The sequence below is a fragment of the Lathamus discolor genome, chromosome 14, assembly GCF_037157495.1.
Source record: "Lathamus discolor isolate bLatDis1 chromosome 14, bLatDis1.hap1, whole genome shotgun sequence".
NCBI classification, from domain to species: Eukaryota; Metazoa; Chordata; class Aves; order Psittaciformes; family Psittacidae; genus Lathamus; species Lathamus discolor.
The window spans coordinates 11,353,969-11,373,165 of NC_088897.1; the positions used below are offsets into that span (position 1 = coordinate 11,353,969).

General features: G+C 42.6%; 1 protein-coding gene across 7 annotated transcripts in view; it reads right to left on the bottom strand.

Moving 5' to 3' along the window:
- Positions 1 to 19,197, bottom strand: part of SYNRG (synergin gamma) — a 36,613-nt gene that overhangs the window by 7,387 nt on the left and 10,029 nt on the right. For 6 of the 7 annotated variants that reach the window (XM_065695113.1, XM_065695114.1, XM_065695109.1 and 3 more), the window contains 10 exons: positions 18,588 to 18,812; positions 16,922 to 16,999; positions 16,052 to 16,248; positions 15,651 to 15,899; positions 14,682 to 14,818; positions 12,152 to 12,270; positions 11,916 to 11,978; positions 9,013 to 9,963; positions 964 to 1,548; positions 525 to 688 (listed from right to left, as the gene is read on the bottom strand). In XM_065695113.1, coding sequence (XP_065551185.1) covers positions 525 to 688; positions 964 to 1,548; positions 9,013 to 9,963; positions 11,916 to 11,978; positions 12,152 to 12,270; positions 14,682 to 14,818; positions 15,651 to 15,899; positions 16,052 to 16,248; positions 16,922 to 16,999; positions 18,588 to 18,812 — 2,768 coding nt within the window. The remainder of the gene's footprint in view (positions 1 to 524; positions 689 to 963; positions 1,549 to 9,012; positions 9,964 to 11,915; positions 11,979 to 12,151; positions 12,271 to 14,681; positions 14,819 to 15,650; positions 15,900 to 16,051; positions 16,249 to 16,921; positions 17,000 to 18,587; positions 18,813 to 19,197) is intronic. The other variant, XM_065695111.1, reaches the window with a different exon arrangement.

The following is a 19,197-nucleotide window of genomic DNA, read 5'->3' on the forward strand; positions in this document are numbered from 1 at the left end:
AGTTATAACCAGTTTCAAAAGGATGAGCATAGCTGAATGGGTAAGAGGTTTGCATTGTGCATACCTGCTCCCAACATACTTGTTACGGATCTGCTGTTCTGGAAATGGAGATTGGCAGAATCTAACCTGAGCTCTTTTACCACCTATTCTCAAGATGAGCAAGGGAAATAACTACCACACAGCCAAAAAGTTAAGCCACTTCCCAAAGCCAATGGTCTCAGTGCCAAAACTGGGATTAGATTCAAGTTGTAACTAACTTCCAGTTACAGGCTTAGACTGCAAGGTCAAGTGGTTCTGAGTTTCAGGCAACAGCTCTTCTCCCACTTGATAAGATTTAGAAGACAGGAGAGAAGCAGCCTCCTTTAAGAGGAGATTCCAATCAAAACATCCAACTTAAGATGCTCTCTTAGAATCATACCCTAAGTCCAAATAGCAAAAGTCCCAAAGAGCTGGATACAGAACTCCCTTGCTATCACACTGATGAAGTCACTGCCAATTTACTTGAATCCCAGAGAACTCCTTACCTCAACTTCCCCAGTCAAGTCTTTGTATTTGTCCCTGATGACAGGCAAAGCAGGCTTCTCACTTAGAGTATTTGAACGATCTCTGAACGGCTGCTCCAGGACTGGTAAAGGGGAAGAGCGACTTATCTCTCTGTCTCCTAGGCTTAAGCTCCTTTTGTGAGATCCTAAAAAGCGAGGTTATAAACAAGTTATTCCTTTACTCATAAAGGCACAGGCTATTTAAAATTAATAAAGCCCCAGCTCCTCAATTCTCCAGGTTTTTGGCACAATATTTTCTATCTAGAAAGAAGATGTCCAAATGCCATAGGAGTCAAAGAGAGATTCAGCTCATTCCCAGTGGCCTTGGGAACAATCCCCATCGACTAATTGATTTCATTGCAAAAACCAGTCTTTGATAAGCACACGCACCATGAGCATAACCCACCCTGAGCACACTTACCTTGAACAGACAGGTCAAAAGTGGCCAGCTCACTCTTGATCATCTCCTCACTGGATTTCACCTTGCCTTGCGAAGTGGCCACCAAGAAGTCAAACTTGCTGATTTTGGGCTTCTCGCTCTGGAATTCTCCAAAGTCATCTGGGGATTCTCTCCGCAGGGCTGAGGAGGCAGCACCACCGAGGAGATCTGCCTCTTGATCAGCTGCTGCATCCCGTGCTTCCGATGGAGGTCTTGCGAAATCACCGAAGTCTCCGATGTCATCCTCACTTGGAGCGCTGGATACGGGGTCTTTAAAGCTTGCAAAGGCTGCAAAGGGAACATCCTGTAAAGCATCCTCACTAGGAAAGGTTGTCACTTTGGAAACTGTTGTCATGGTAATGTTCTCTGAACTGCCAAACAAGGTCTCCTTCTTCTGAAGGACAGAAGTAGCCGCGGAGGATCCACTTCCTGAGGACTGGACAAAGGAGGAGAGCTTCTTGCCCTGATGAATGTCTTCTTTGTCGGACCAGTCATAGCTTGCCAGGCTGCTGACTGCAGACCCGCTGTTATAGCTTCCAAATGGGGCACATTTTAAGTCATCTATATCTGAGAAAAACAAACCCCTGCAATTAGAAGCTGAAGTTCAAACGTTACATCTCTCTACGCTGTATAAAACCAACAGCAACTTGCTGAGGGTCTTAAAGACCTGCAAGAACACACACAGTGAATTGTTGTTTCAGCGAGGCTTACACGAGAGTCTGCACAAAAATTATCTGACAAATACCTAAGCCTTCGGTGTAAAAACCCCTCCATTTAACAAACATAAGCCTTGACCTTTGAATGCTGTCTTATATTTTAAGCTGAAAGTCACCATCCCACCACAGGCAGTGAAGAAGCACTAATAAAATAACCAGACAGTACAGCCTGCACACATCACTGGTTCACTTCTCTGATGCTGGCTGCACAATCTATGCTCTAAATTCAACCATTAGCAACTTAAAACATCTTGATGTGTTAGTTCATCTCATCAAACCCAACCGCACAGAAGACCAGGCTAACTTCCCATCCCCTCCGATAGAGTATTAATACACTTGATTTGTATCAAAGCACGAATACAAAATTAATGCATAAGGAATGTGCTGCAAGGACTTTCAAACCCCAGAAATGCTGTTTAAGCTTCTCTCAGTTACACGGCCAACTTACAGGTTCCAGGAATGGCAGGAATATTGCAGACCGTGGTTTAGCTTTCACAAACTACTTGGTAAATATAGAGCAAATCCAATCATTTTGCAGGAAGCTCCAAACGTTCATACTCACCTGGCAATTACAGGGGCCAATAGGTTCTTCTCACTGCCATGAGCAGGTATGAGATACAGCCTGGTTACATTAGAGCCAACAAAGGAGCCTGCACAGGGACCAGGGTCCGCTACTACATTCACTGCTCTTTCATGTTTAAGCCTGACTGATCCATAGCGAAGGCACAGAGAGCCAGGGGCTGGGTAGCTCTCATTAAAGCAGTAAAAAACCCCAACGCACCAACCTCTACTGTACCACATTTGGCATTGCTTGTCCAGCATTACCAACTGTCAGCTTGCATCAGACGTTCAGCCGCGGCTCAGCGCCCGCGGCCAAACAGGCTCGAGGTTAAGCAAACCTAAACCAGAAAATACATTGCCTTTGCATTGTTTCAGCTGAGGCTCTTCGGGTAGACATCACGGTCCGAACTGGCACATGGCAGCAGCAGCAGCTTGGGTTGAACACAGCCAGGGTGGGAAGAAGCTGATTTACCAGCCTTTAGTCAATCTGGTCACCCCAGCCTGAGGATTAGGCCACTTTGTGAAGCATTTCTGCCTTCATTTATTCCTTTTGCTGCAAGTGGGGAGCACACCATGCTTAGGCTGCTTTCCACATACAGAGCTAATTATAGATTAGCTAAATATTATATATGTATTATATATATATAATATAGATATAAAATATAATATATAGATTAGCTAAAATATACAATATAATGATGGAGTTTCATGGCTACAGCAATAAAAGGCCCTTCGCAACCGGCCAGTGAGGCACACTGCAGCATCTATCAGATGTTCCTAAGGGACAGTCTTCCTGCAGCTGCTGCATTGCCCATGACAGCACATCAATAGCGAACCTTCACACCCCACATGTAGGCAGCAAGGTTTCAAATGTGAGTGTTAAATACACAGAGCAAGCAGCTTCCAGAAGCATAAACAGGGGGGAGCTGAAATCACCTGCTTGTGGCAACAGTGAAGAGAAAGAAGGCTCCGAGGTGAAAAGGAGCTGATGTGGAAGGGATCAGTAATTTATCACAAGAAACCACACCTCGTGGTCTCAAACACACAGGTTTGTTTGAAGAAGTGAAATGAAAGCTTCACTAGCGCTGAAGGCAGTGCCAGAATAACCTCCGCAATGTTAGCCAGCTGCAATTAATCCTGAGAGCACCAGCCTACGAGGCAGCCTCTTTTTATCTCCCAGTTTGTGTTGGTTCCAAACCCAGCAAAGATTTAAGCATCACGGTTGATTCAGTGCTCAAAGGGAGATGCAAACAGAGAGTGATGCTCCTACTGCAAGGTTCTGCACATTCACATCTTATTCCTTTGATAATGGGGAAGAGATTGAGCTGAAAACCCATCCTAAAGGACCAGGTTGGTGTAGTCCTGATCTGATCCCTGCTAAGGGACAGGCAGGAGCGGCAGTGGAAGTCCTGAATCAACAGGTCATGGCACGGAAGGCAGAACAGGATTTCAGTCCTTTACAAACTAAGAGCCAAGATTCAATGGGTGAATTCATGCAGATGTGGAACCCATCTGCACAGGTGCAAGAGCTGAGATGAATGTCACAGTGCAACTCTGTGCATTTATTTGGGTAGCTGTTAAAGGATTACTCTGGCAAATAAACTTCCCTAACACCATTATATTACAGGGAGAACACTGTTTAGAGACAAAAGGTTTACAGCTGACATAGTCCTATGGCAACTTATTGAAAAGCATCAAAAACAAGAACGTGGAACTGTTCATAATCCAAGGGAAATGCTTGGGGTTTATTCTATGGACAAAAAACCCCCACATTTTGCTGTGCTGTGCTTTGCACTTCATAGAATTATTTCCCACAAGCTGTATGTTTCTGAATAGAGGAAGTGAAATCAGAACCTTTGCCATAGCGAGGGCAAAGCTCAAGGTTTATCTGAGCTCATGGCACGTTTGCTGCTTAATGAAGAGAGGAGCTTTCCCCCTGCCAGGCAGCAAAGCAACTTGCCACCAGGCTCATAAGTGAAGCAGCAGTTTACGTGTGGAAAGCACTCGTTGGCTGACCCCGGGGAGCTCTTCATGATGTGGGTATCTTAATAAAACACTCTTTTTGCTATAACAAAGCAGTGTTAAGAACTGCTCCTCCAACAGCCTTTGCCTTAAAGAGCACAGGTACGTGTGATGAATAAAAGGCTCTGGTTACAACGCTGCAGTTCCAGCCTCCGATGGAGTAAAAGGTTCCTTTTGCTGGTATGGCAATTCAGAATTTAGAGAGATGCATGGGTATCAGTGGTATTGCAAAGCAAGAGATGATTAAGTGGGAAAAGAGGTTAATTACCTCTAACTAAGCATCCCACTTGATGAAAAGAGATGCTACGGAGCTACCACCATTTGCTCCTGGAGGACACTTTTAGTAAGAGCAGAATCTGAGTTGATGAAAAGCATCAAATTTGATCCCAAAAAAAATGAGCAAAATTCTATGAAAATGCCCTGGTTTGGGGATGTGCCATCTTTTTTGTGTCAGGTTAAAAGTGATTTCTGAATTAGCTTTCTTTGGTGAGCGCACAGCAAATTCCTGTCAAAGCAGGGCAAATCTGGACTTGATCATGCTTTTGGAATCCTATAATCCTACCACAGGAGATGGATCAATAGATTTCAGTGAAATATACCATTATAAAACAGCATTCCTTAGTACTCTCAGCAGCAATTCTGTGGTGCCTTGCAGAAATGACACAGGAGATTTTAGTTTTGTTATAAAAACCCAGAAGCTCTGACTCAGATTAAAGCCATGTGTCATTAGCACCATCAGCTTCGCACTGGTGAGACCATGAAACACCCCTCAGACTAAATACATCAATACTGGTATTGATCCTCAAATCACTTCAAAATGGGGCAGGGAGGGATGGGTACATGTGTCTCTGTAAAAATCAAAGTCAGATCCATTCACATATCACAAAACCCACATTTTTTCCCCCTTAGAACTATTTTCTAGCAGACCAAGACTGGAAAAAGCAGCCTTCACCGTGTCATGCTGGAGCGCAGTAACTTTCCAAAAGCTTCAGAAACCAAACCCAGTTTGTATTTCTTCCAAAGGAAAAGGTTTGAGAAGTTTACCATTAGCCTCCCATCCCTTTTGAACCACCAAAACCATAGTCCAACCTGCCTGGGGACAACTAGAAGCCGCTGCCAGGGCCAGGCAATGCAAGAGCTGCCAAGGAACGTACAGGGAATACTGACAGAGGCTGAACACTGTTATAACACTGCTTCCCAGTGTTATCTCATCTAAGAGGAAAACTTGACATCCTTCATTGGAGCCAACTATAACAATTTATTTCAGCAAGCACGGATTACGTTATGGCTGGAGGCGATTTACAAGCTGGAGGCTTCAATGGCAACAGTTCAATCATTTAAGGAAAACCCTTGACAGTGTTAGTGATATTCTAAAGAAAACTGGGAAAGACACTTCAGAAGATTGTACTACATGTAGGGATTTTAACCAGGACGGGAGACCTTCAGGTTTTACATTTCAGTTCATAGGAAATCCTAATGGATAAATACAACATGAGCCCTGCAGAATTAAGTCTCTCAGCTTTATGCTCAAGCCCTCAGTTTAAAAAGCTTTAGGGCTAGGCATAAGCTACTGGTTTTCCATAATGGAAGAGGGGCGTTGCTTTGGGTTTTTCTCTTTTAAAGGCATTCATGTTTGCTAGTTTCAACGCTTAGTAAGGCAGGACTTCCCAAACAGAGATAGGAAGCAGAGTCCTCTGGGACACCGATTACTTTGCTTTAGATCAGCTAAATAAATATCTGAATATTGCTTAATGGGCTCCCAATCACAAAGGCCTAAACAGCAAACCGTTTTCCAGTTGGTCCCCTTCACAAAGGTGCACCAGAACCTTGGCTGGCAGCAGGGAAATCCAGATGGGGAGACAACAGGACAGAGAAAACGTTCTCTCTGTCTTCAGTCTGAACTAACACCATACCCTCACAAACCAACGCACAGCAACAACTCTGCCATCCGCACTATATTCAACCCCTCTCCAAACCTGCTCTTTTGACAAGTTACTCAGCCTGATAGGTGAAGATTCAGCAGTGCACAGGGCGCGAGGTCAGAGCGTTGGAAGAGGACAAAGAAGCTCACTCACACGCTGCTCTGCAAGAGAAAGGCACCGGCCAGCTGAAGGGGATACTATGACTTTAAACTTCGTACTTTTAACAGGGTGGTTTGCAACAAATCACACACATCCCCACGTGTTCAAAATATGCCAAGATAATATTTATTAACACAGCAGGACTTACAGATCACAAAAGATAGTGATACATAGGAGCTCGGAAGGGCGTTATCAGAATAAAGCATGCAGGTCAATACTTGCAGAAGAGAGATATCAAAGCAGATCTGAAAAGGCACATTCACACAGGAAATGTTTAGTTGAAATTAGACATTAGAAAAGCAGCAAAAAACCTGAAGTTGATTAAAATATACAGAGATCTCCAATAATGCCAAAGAAAAAGGTACTTTACAGATTGGTAAGTGCAGCAAATGGATAACCCTTTGAGAATACCCAGGTAAGGGTACGTTCTCGCTGCAACGTTTGGCAGGACACAGAATAAATCAGGTTCATGTGACTTTTGTCTTAGAGGGAAACAAATTTGGCTTAAAAGAAGCAGCCTGGTTGAAACTAACAGCATGCAGCCAGTGCTCAAAGGGTTATACGAAGTAAATGCAAGAGAAATCAGGCAACATTAGCATCATCTACCTTCCACACAAAGAATTATAGCAAAGTTTAAAGAGACTGTATCCCCTTTGGACAGAGCAAAACTGAAAACCTTTCTTCCCTCTGAAACCTAAGTCTGGGAAGCAACTCAGTGATTTCTTCCTAATTCCCAGCATAAGCAACCTACCTGCCCATACCTGGAAGCTACGCAAGGTGAAATCTCAATAGCCAAAGGATAAAGACCTCTGTGTCAGTGTGTCAGAAAAGTCAAATCATTTATCAGCACCTCCATGCTGCTGCTGTTTCACTGGAGGTGTTACACGGTGCTTGCAGACATACAGCTCCCAATGACTAGTCTCAGCAGTGAGGATGGCAAAGGGATACTGTCCCTTTTTGACATTAGATTTACAGGTAGAAGAAAACGAAGAGGGGGGAAAAAAAGAAATCTGCTTTTTAACTGCATGTAAACTGAAAAAAAGAGGACTCGAACATCAGCAGTTCAGAGCTTGAAATGCATCAAACACACAGGAAGGAACACGTGAGCACACAAGTATTTGTAACGGGTCGGCTGGAGCACGCTCCGCTACGAAACCCAAACAGAGTCCAATGGAGTAAAACTCTCCCTGTGGAAAAACACCCCGCTTGGCACCAGAGGAGAATACAGACTCGTTGAAGGTCAATAAAAATAGCTTCTAATTAATACTTCAGAGTTCAAAAGTTCAGCAACAAGCACATGATCGGCCAACCCCTTTAAACAAATCAGAAAGAGTCTTTTCCTGCCACAAACGGCAATCACTCAGCACTGATTTCTGTGGCAAAAGCTCACGTCCTGTAGAAGAGCTCCAGAAGTCAAACTACCACCAAAAGAGGCTAGAAAAATACTAGGAAAAAGTGCTTTCAAACCCCAAGTAAACATTCCAGACCACACTGGAGGTGCTACGTTTGACAGCTCACCCCACTTGGAATCGTACCAAGCAGCAAGAGGAAAATGAAAGGTCTTTGCTAATAAATTATTCCTGATATGCTGTACCCTGTTCGAGAGTATCTTCCACAAAGTTGCCACCACAATTCTCTCCCCTACTTAAAAATACCATAGAATGCAAAACTACAGCACTGTGTATTTATCTCTACCCACTAGCTGCAAAAATGGAAGAAATCTTTCATCTGGAAACAACCACTTCTTGCAGGAACAGCTTTGACACTTACAGTTTGTAGGCTCCCCCCTGCTCAGAAAAGCCTCTGACTGCACAATACTTGTTGCTGGAACACAGTAATGGTTCCTGTATTATTGAAGGCCACAGAACATTTAACTACACCTCACCTTCCTACATACACATGAAACGGAGAAGCAGGACACTTGGGGTATTGGTTTGGTGATATGTGATCAGATCACAGATGGTCAAGTCGCTCCCTCAGGAGGACTTTCATAAGGGGGAATTAAAGAAGGTGAAACCCTCATAAATAAAAGCCCATGGTTTTAAATTTAGGTCTAGGAGTCACCAATCATTAAAAGTAGCACTTACAGGCCCTTTGCACAATGAGTCCAGTGAGGGATTTAACTCTACAATACTTCTACGTGCAGTCCTGCAAAATACTGGCTGCACAGGTTAAGCCCCACTGTACTGGGGATATACTTGTGGTGTTGATTAAAAAGCTTTTCATCAACAGCACGAAGCAGTGTTCTGCCTGCCCTTGTAGAAGCAAACCAAATGCTTTGTTGAACCCAAGAGATTAAAGTGAGACTCTGCCATCCCTCTTGCTAATGCAAATGGAATGACATTGTCTGCGTTGGAAAATGTTCCACTCAAATCCCTTAAGTGACAATAGCTGACAGGTACCAGCACTATGATGATGATGTCAAATCTCAGAAATAAATTGACCTGGAGTTCAAACTGTTCAGTCTATTTATAGTCTCCTAAGACAAGAAAGAAACGCTGCCCTGCCAAGGGGCTGTTGGCTAGCGGGTACACATATTGAAGTGTCTTTCACTACTGAAAGACCAGTGCATAATACTGTAATTTAGCACACAGAAGAACACTGAAACCTCCATCACCTACGTTACCAGAGCAATCTAACCAGTTCCTCACCTGCTGCTGGTGGATGCTGGCCACTAACTGTTGGCAGATCCAAAGAGCTATCAGACATGACATGCTTAAGATCTCCTCCCACATCAGCCAGTTTCATGTCAAACTGAACAGACAACGCGTCTTCAGAATCCTCCTTGCCAACACTGCTGCCTCCGATGGAAGGAAGATCCAGAGACTTCACTGAAGCAGAGTCTTCTCTGGCCTGCTTGAAGGCTGCAACTTTGTCCACCAGGGACTTATCTGCGCTGTTGCACGTGGAAGAAAACTTGTTAGAGTGAAAGTCGGCAAAATCATCATCGCTCTTCACTGAAGAAAGCGCGTTGTCCTTCGCCTCCTCAAAGCCTCCTCCAGAGCCCTCCAGAGAAAGCTGTTTGAAGATATCATATTTGGTGGGTGTAGCAGGAGGGGCAGAACCCTGCCCACTCTTCACCGCGTTGGCAGAGGAGCCTGGCTGAGGAACAGGACCAGGCTCTAGCTTGAGTGCATTGTATTTGTCCTCTGGTTTCTGTTCGGAAAATCCACTGCTACTGTTGAAAGCCATAAAATCTGCAAAGTCGTCTTGTCCACTGGCTGATGAGCAGTTAGAAAACTCCCCAAAAAGGTTGAACTCTCCAAAGTCATCAGCTAAGCTTGAACTTTTGCTGGGTGCTGGTTGGGCAGTGGTAGCTGGAAGGGGTGGTGGAGGAAAGGAGCCCGATTTAGTCGTGTTAAATGCAGGTGGAAAGGACGGCTGCTTGGTTTCTCCAGTAGAGGAAAAGAGATCCAAGTCTGCTAGGTTCAAAGAGGTCTTTGCTTGCGTTTGCTGTTTTGACTGAACGGGCAGAGAAGGGAAGGGTGCAGGGAAGGTTTTGTCCTTTGTAGGTGGCTCTAATGGTGAGATACTGTCAGCGGTTTTAAAATCCGTGAAGCCATCATCGGATCCTGCAGGCTTGAACTCTGCGAGGTTCTCTCCTGAGAGCAAGAACAATGAGGAAACAATCATTAAAGACACCGCAGTGACAACAAGTGCATCATACTCACACCATGCAAGCAAGCAAGCAAATTAGCTCATGCAATGCCAGAAGTTTTTATGCAAACTATTTAAATTAAGCCCTAGAACTGCAAACACAACTTCTATGAACCACCCAAGTTTCAAGGTCAGCAATTCTAAGTCATTCCAGCACACACTTAAGTCTTCCAAACAGCCTCAAAGTCATATGACATTCCCTTTACACTGCGTTAATACCAAAACACACCTTGACCAACAGATTCAAAAGGTGATCTGTCTTATTCGGCTTCCACGTAAGTTCTTTTTCTCACCTCATCCTCATATTTGCCAAGCAAGGCATGTAATCCTGAATTTCACTTATACCAATGTGGTATGTGCTTTCTTACAGAAGCAATTCTACCCCTCTCCCTTTGAAATATCGTCCCCATGCAGTTTCTTTATGGGGCTTCAGCAGAGAGTTAAGACATTTTTAGGCTCTCATTTCAGTCCAGCAGATTCACCTAAATACACTACAGAGTGTGTGATCAGAACTTCAGTAAATACAATATAGCTCAGGAGGCATCTTCTAGCTCCTGCTAAGACTGATTGCAGCTTTACTAAGAAGCTTGGAGACACTTTCATATGAAAGTCAGCATGATTAATCATAAGATGCACAGCTCTCTGGTTCCTCTGCCCACTGAGTGCAAGATCACGCTACATATGGATTAGAATTCAAACCTGATTGAACATTGGGTAACAGTATTTTCATTGAATTTACATTAAATATTTTGATGTACTGACTTTATAAGTTTTTCCTGTTCATACACAATTACCTTTTATAAAGCAATTTCTTTTGAACATGAAAAATGTTTAACCCATTCACCAGCATGTACATACTTAGACCACTTGTTATTTTATAGTCTTGAGCACTTTCAGCCAAGTGTCCAATAAACAGATTTTGTTCTATTTTAGAAGTACACCACTAACATTTAATTCCTCAGCACCAGTATCATACTTTAAATGTGTTTAACCAAAAGAATACTCTTTATAACAGTAGTGCAGGACCATGACTACACCTGACACACTCTTCCATTCTCCCTCCCCTCCAAATCAATTCACTTGGCCCAGCAACAACACAACTGTTCATGGAATTGCTATTCATTGATCAAAACTAACACATCACAGCAAACTACACTTACTGCTGAATTGCAAACTTTTCCATCAGAAATGTGAGCTGGTGAAAGGGTTAAGAGTGGTCAGAGCTGGATAACAGGCAAATATAGGAATTTTATGTGGTTTAGAATATGTATGAAAAAAGGTAAAACGTTATTTCATTTCATTGCATGCATTTAACCCTGAAGAGGTGCTGAGCACGAGTATCTGGCAAAACATTACAGGAGTTTCAGAAACTCAGTCTCTGATAGGAATTCTGTCTCTGACAAATAAGGAGCAGGAATGAACTCAGGTAAGCAGTTTTATCCTAGGTTTTATTTTGCCCAATCAAAACCAGTTGACCACAAATTTCAATATAAGGGATCAGATTTATTCTTAGAGCACCAGAGACTGAAAAGGTTTAATTCCACCCTAACAACAGAAAAAAGTTGCAATTTTGTCCTGAAACATTCTGTCTTTTAAGAATATACGATTCCTTACTTAAAATGAACAAATTCCAACCATATTGTCTTAAAATAAAATTCAGAAACACCAAGGAGAGATGCCAATCTTCTAGAAATACAATTTGTACATTGTTCCAATAGGATAGTGCACTGTTTTTTCAGGATACTTCTTGCTAAGTTGTTTAGGGAAGCAGAACCATCATTACTCTACAACTGTAGCAATGGAGATGCTGCAGCTTATAGAGAACTGCTCTAAAAATATAATGAAAATATGTTAAAATAGCTCAAACCCCCCATAAGTTACCTCAGTATTTGCTTACCTAAGTATTTGCTCTCTGATGGCTGCTCTAATTCACGGAAAGCACTGTACTTGTCTCCACCATCTAGTGAGTATGAGAAAAGAAACACATTCACAAAAAGGCATTATGAATCCATACCGTAAACTTTATATTGGCATAATTGCTCTGGTTTTTAAAGACAAATATCAATGCCAAAACCAACATATATGACACATAACAAGAAACTGCTTATAGTGGTTGTGTATTTTAACTTTTACCTCCAAAAGTGGCTGTACTTTCAGCAGGCTTCTCAGCTGCAATTCCTTTAAACACAGCATACTTATCAGTTGATGAGAGTGTCTTATTACCTGGGAGTGGCATTAGTAAAGAAGGAACGCTAAAAACAAAAGAGAGAAAAGCAAAGTTCCTTAATTTATCCATAAGAAATCTACATTTCCAGGTTTTCTTTAAAGGAGCCTCTTATCAAGACTACACAAACCTAAGCTTGTACCCAAAAGAGTGCTTGATCGAGAACCTGGTGTAACTCCCTCAGTATCAGTTGGGAATAAGAGCATATACACAGGCAGCTGGTAACTGATGGGTTAATTCACATCTTACCTCACCTAATCTTATTTCTTTAGGCCATAAGTCATTTTTCCCCATTCTTGATTCTAGTTTGCACCAAACCACAAACTGAACACTCCAGAGCCTCACTCCACAGGAATTCTTAGCCCAGGAGAGAATATGCACATAGACATACCCTAGGAATCACCATTTCATTTATCACTTTGTCCCGGGCAGTGTAATGACAATTCTCCCTGATAGAACTAGATAAAGTAAAGAGTTAAAACTGCATGACATTTTGCCAGCTCCATGCTTTCAGCTTATCTACTTCTGGTTATATTTCATCACATATTAAGAGAATAAAGCAGAACCACTAACGGAAGGAAAAGCCAACTCTGAATTTCAGTGCAAATCAGGGAGCTCAGGTAGCTATCTAATGAGCAAACCAAGGGTTAGTCCATAGTTCCACAAGCAAATCTTTTTGCACATAAACACATTCGACTTTCTATAGTGAAAGCACCACAATAACTTAACACCATGTAGCAACAGCTGTAAGATTGAGAAGCCATTCTGTGAGAGCTTTGCTTGCCCTCCACGCAAGGCCCCTTATCAGACCTTGGCAGCTTTACACAACATCATCCTTTACATATGAAGGATGCATTTTACCTCTACTTCACGCCAGTCAACGCTATGCACGTTGAAAATGTGAATGAAATTCTACTGCGTTCTTCGGCCTGAAGCAAGAATCTTTCCAGAGCCATTTAAATCTCCTTATCAGCAGCCTACAAGCAACACCCAAACCTTGCACTTGCACACACGTGCTAATGATGGTCTCTGCTGCTTGCAGACAGACACTGCAATGTCAAAATATAGCTTATGGTAATATAATTACATTTCACATCACTGCAAACCAGGCTATTAGCTATGCAGTCTTGGCACACGTAATGGTTAATCATCTGTGCTCTGCAGATGGGTTTTTTCAAGTAAAGCTCCATAAGCAATTATATTATAGCTCATTGTACCATTCTGCTCTAAACTGAACACTTGCACAACTGAATGAAGAGAGCTGCTGCAGTGAAAAAGAAACACTGCTGGATTCCCTTACTTCCATTGTGGAATTTACAAACGATGCTTCTGGTAGAACTCTGAGCAGCAGAATAGCTTTAATTACAAAATGCCATCTAACTCAAATCAAGATATACTTAAAAGAGAGCATCTTCAGCTACGCATGACATCAGCCAAGTGAAATCACTTGCACAGAATGCCGTTAGGCACTGTGTAACAGAGCAATCTGGTTTAGTGTCTCCATTTGACGTCACCGCTGAGGAAGCAGCTGGTAATCTGTACTTACCTGGAAAGAGCCAGCTCTGTTTGCAACTCAGAACAACCCGTTTATGCACAGAAAAGGTCAGTGTCCACAGACACCTGGGAGGCACGCAAAAGTTTGCCATGTGCAGCAAAAGGAAACGACAGTGAAATGTTGTAATCACAGGACTTTGAGAGGTTAATTGTAAACTCTCCAAGGCAGTAAACATGCTCCATTATTCTGTTATACAAAATTTCCCTGATCCCGAGCTACATTCTGGCAGCCTCCCAAAAGAAAAGCCAAGACTGCTGAAGTCTGAATGAGATTTCAACTGAGATTTATAGTCGCTTATTGAAAGCTTAAGCACTGGCCAGAGAAACGACAGAGCTAACAAAACCTTGTCCACTGGAGCTCTCAGTCATTTCAGAGTATGATGTCAAGTTCTTTACATTAATTTTGGGGTCCATATTCAGGGCCTGAAGAAAGATCTTGATGTCAACAAATGGTTTCTATTAACTCCCACAAATGTGGGGTCACACTTTTAATGGAAGCACACACTAAAAGCAGAACTCCTCCATCCTGGTGTATGTTTTCTCAATAGCTTTACGTAAGATTTTCCCTGAATGCACAGCATGAAATAACTTCCAATTGCCTGTGCAATAGTACAAACACTTGAAAACCCACCCCCATACCTTGTATGTGCAATTTACCTCAGCATGATGACTAGAATGCTAAAGAATGGCCAACCACCTATGGCACATCGAATGCCAGTTTTGCTTCAGAAAGCCTAATTGTGGTTGTAACAACCTTTAAAAGAAACTGGCAGAGTAAAAGTCAGGTGACAAAAGCAAATTACAGGCTAGAAAGCTACCCACAAAGGAGGAAAACATTTCATTTCTTAAGAGAGTTCTTAAATACTGAACACAAAGATGTGGTACCTGCTCCGGTGCTGTGAACTGGCTGCTTTAGAGGAGCCAGCCACATCCCCTTGGAAATCAGTGAAGGAGTCATCTAGTGAGCCAGACTTTGAAGCATCTTGAAACTCCTGGAAGTCATCATCTTCTGGTTTTACTACCTGAATGACAAACAACATGTCAATTGCTGGTCTGTTGTCTTTTCAAACTGTCAGATAGCACGAAAGCAGTTTAGAACAGCGTGACTGACTTAAGAGGAGGGAAAAACCTTTTAATATGAGCATGCAAAATTAGCATGGTCACTGGTTCCACTTCACCTGCACCAACTCAAAACACCCACAAGGTGTACAGGATTACAAGGAGCACGCACAAAGAACAGGTGAACAAGGAACTCTGCTCCTTTCACATTAGAAGTACTACTGATCATAGCCATGCCATCTTTTAATACAGGACAAATATTAATAAATTCAAATCAATCAATAATTTATAATCAATACAGACAGCAAAAGCATCGGAAGAAATGTTTTCTGAAGAAGGATGAACCATATTTTCAAAGAGCAAAATTTATCTCCCATACGATTTACAGTGCTGGAAACCAAAGGTTCTCTCAGTCCTTGGTTCTCCTGAAGAATGGCACTTATTTTACAAGCTAATAGAGTCTGTTGTGTACTTTAACTTAAAATCCCATTTAATGTGCATTACAAGATCCTAATTACAACTAAAATCCTCTTTCAATGCCACTAGTTTGTAATGGAGAATGCTTTTGTACCTTTTCTAATGCCACCAGAAAGAAATGAAGAAAAATAAAAGAACACCCTATGATTCTATGCTCCTTAGTGGCATGACTTCATGTTTTCGGATGTCACATGCTGGATTTCAGCTCCTCTTTTTGCTGTTTACTTAAAGGCTGCTGTCACTACGTAGCTCAGACAGAGCCAGGCTAATTCCCTATCCAGGACAAGGCAGATTTGCCACGTAACAGAGCGAGCTGACCTGGCTGGGAGGGTAGGATGGGAGGAAGCCTCCGGAAGGCTGTGCTGCAGCTCCGCCCGCTGGAGCCGTGATGCTCATCCCCATCACAGCCGGCCCGATGCTCAGAGGCATGGAGACGGGCGGTGCAGGGGACAGCAGAGGCTGCTGGCTCACCGCGGCAGGCAGCGGCATTGGAAATCCACTTAACGTAGGCACGGGGGCAGCTGGAAACTGGTTTAACACGTCCGGACTCACTGCAGGGATTCCCCTCTGCAAAGGCAGAAAAGCAAAGACAATCAACATCAAAAAGGCACTGCATTCTCAGTTCAGTTTCTAGCTTGTGTTACTGACATCATGAAAGAGCAGGTACTGCAGGTAAACCTTCCAAATCGAAACATGCTGATCTCCAGTGTTATCCATACCTGAGTCACTGCTATCATAGCCAGGACAGCGTAGAGCTCTTCTTTGGTGAGCTTCCCAGGGGTGGTACGGTTGGCTAGAGCCCATATCTGTCCAAGGGTCTCTCTGGGCAATCCAGATGACATCAGGATGGGATAGAGTTTAGCTGTATCTATTCCAGCAGGAGTCAAAGTGGTTTCTAAGATTTTCTTATACAACTCTGTGATAAGGGAGTCAGTGTTAGAGACAACTGCTGGTTTCAAGGCAATTCACGACTGCTCTTCTATTTTGCCTCAACATCCTATCAAATTAGTAATACTCAAAGTAGAAGGTAAGGCAATAGCATTCTGGCATTGGATTGTATCATCACATTTCATCTAAATGTGTTATGGGATGGTCTTTACAGTTTAACACAAAGAAATATTTCATATAAAATACACTTAATACTCTACTTCAAAACACGTTTCTTGAATGAAATTGCAGGATAATCCATATAAAATATAGTTGTAACATCTTTATGTATTTAAACCTCAGTGTAATCAATATTTACCACAGCATTTCATTTTCTATTTACTGGGTTATTTGCATATGTACGATAAATAGCCTTAAGAAATGAGCCCGCTCAATTACAAGAGAGGCCAAAACCCAGACTACCCATAAAAGCAGGATTATCACAGCGACACAACCTCTTCTAGCCTAATCTGCTGTCATAACAAATTCTAGATTAAACATTGAGCATGAATAAACCCCACACTTCTCCAAAGGCACATAAAGCCACCATAAATTCATAACATATCAAAGATACAGGATTCATCTGATGCCTGGAGAGTAACAGCTCACATACGTTCACACCTTGTGTTGCCTCCTTGGCTAAATGCCACTTTCTTGCTTACCTGGGACCAAGTTATCGTTGTAAATCCAAGCAGGCATCATTTGCTGAATTGGGTCCTGTGAAGGGAATACTCCGACTCCTAAACGTGTTCCATTCAGTAAGAAAAAGAAAGACAACTGTATTAGGATATACAGGGTCAGAGTACAAAGATCTTAAGAGACTAGATCGTAGTTGGTCAGTATTATTTAGCACTTCAGGCAAAGATTTCAGATAGGAATCACTGCGCTCAGAGGACAAACAGCTACTGCAGGAATATGTATTTCAACCTAATAACTAGAATGATTTGGCAGCGAGAATACAGTTACATACATAATGAAATAAGGAGCTCCTCACCTGCCTCCTTCTTAATTTCTAGTTGTGCAGAAGCTCAAGTCTCATCATCTCCTGAACTTTCATAGCAGCTGTTAGGGCTACCTGGGGAGTAAATTAATTTGTACCTACCACCAGGACATCCTTATCAGGGGAATCCACAAACAGGATGAATTTCAGCAAGATCTTACCCCATGTTCATAAAAACTTATCCACTGCCCCATTGCTCCCAGTCTTCGGATCCGGAAGACATCACAGCCACCTTCACTACTACAGGCTTTCATAACATGATCTACCACACTTTACTCCTTTGAACAGGTTATTTCCTTCTCTACTGCGTGGACTCTTCCCCTCAGTCTCATAGTTTCACTTCCTATGTAGTCTCCCTGAGCAGATTTTATGCTCGTCTTGGATGGAGCTCTGACAAAAATCAGCATAATTCCAGATTTCACTGTCTTTCCCAGGGCCCTTGCACCTCCTCATCTTCCACATGGATTCTCTCCTGGCTGCAGTCTAATTTCTCATTGTACCACAACTCCAAGCACATTTTTATATAAGCAATTCCTTCCATTTCACCAGCCAAGTAAAAGAAATTTGCTGCTTCCTCCAGGCTAATTATCCTTCAGCTTTAACCACCCTTCCATTCATTTCTGCATCCTACTGACTCTTGCTTCTCACCCTTGAATCTCTCTGGCAAAATTCATCCCCTTAAAATCAAACGATACGAGAAGCAAAAAGGAATTCTCAGCCATACTTAGCTGACGGATAGGAGAGTCTTACTCGAAACTTTGACAATAGCTGTTCAGTTGGAACTATTTAGTTCCAGTTGCTGTTGGAAGTAAAACTTGCCTGAAGTTTTCATCTAGACCAGCTTTTGAAATCTTGATCCCTACAGCACAGGTACTTTCAGACATAACACACGTGAGCAGCAAATTGTCTGGGAAACAAGGATTAACTAGCTAAGAGTTTTAACCTAACAAGACCATATCCTCCTCAAGGTAAAGAGATGAAAATCCACCACAACACCGACCATGTTTAGTAATAAATTTCCTCACATAAAAATGAGAGGGATCCTCAGAGAACACGTCTTCCCTCAAGAAAGGACAGAGTATTTGAAACCAGCGGACCTGATTAACACACATGTTACAAGTGATTACAGCAATAAACTCGAGCGGAAAAAGTTCAGAGCAAAATCACAGTTATACTTTTAGCAAGGAGCAGGAGGCACTGATGTATTATTCAAGCAGGCATTCAGAGCAAACTTGTGCAGGCCTGGCCTCAGAATTAGTGCACAGTGTGTTAGCATCCAAGCAGCAACTCATTAGATGTAAATTCTCTCAAATGTTTCGTTTGCTCACCACACTCTTCAACTGCTCTGTTTTGTTCTGAAGCCTTGGGCACCTCTGCAGCGGTGGTACCACTTTCCTGGCCACCTACAACCCCCCAGTCACTGACGGTTAGACTGGGATGAACTTGGCTTGCAGCCGAGGCTTTGTGCCCAACTTCGGATGTTTTAAGTGTGGTTTGCTCTTGTTCAGAGTCATTTGAGCCATTATCTAAGCCTTTCTCCTCCAAGGAAGAGCCTGAATAAACAGCAGGAGGAATTATTTATGTTTTGTTATTAACCATCCAGATCACAATTCCACACTTCCAAAGGAAAAGTATTATTGGTACCACTGAGGGGTTATCACGACGAGCATCCATCCCAGCTCAGACCAATAGCACCACCCTGTGCAAACACTTCTATAGCCTGATTCTGACCTTTATGTACCATGGATACACAACAACTTCAACAAACAAAAAGCACCAAGTAGAAGGAATACATGAAACTATTTTCTGTTGGGATTATCACTGCATAATCATCTAGGCATCAGTAGTGCCCAATATCTACTTACCCCAGCAAAATTCGTCATGTTACTCTCACCAGCATCCATTTAGCCTCCAAGAGAGGAAGCACACAAGTGCTCC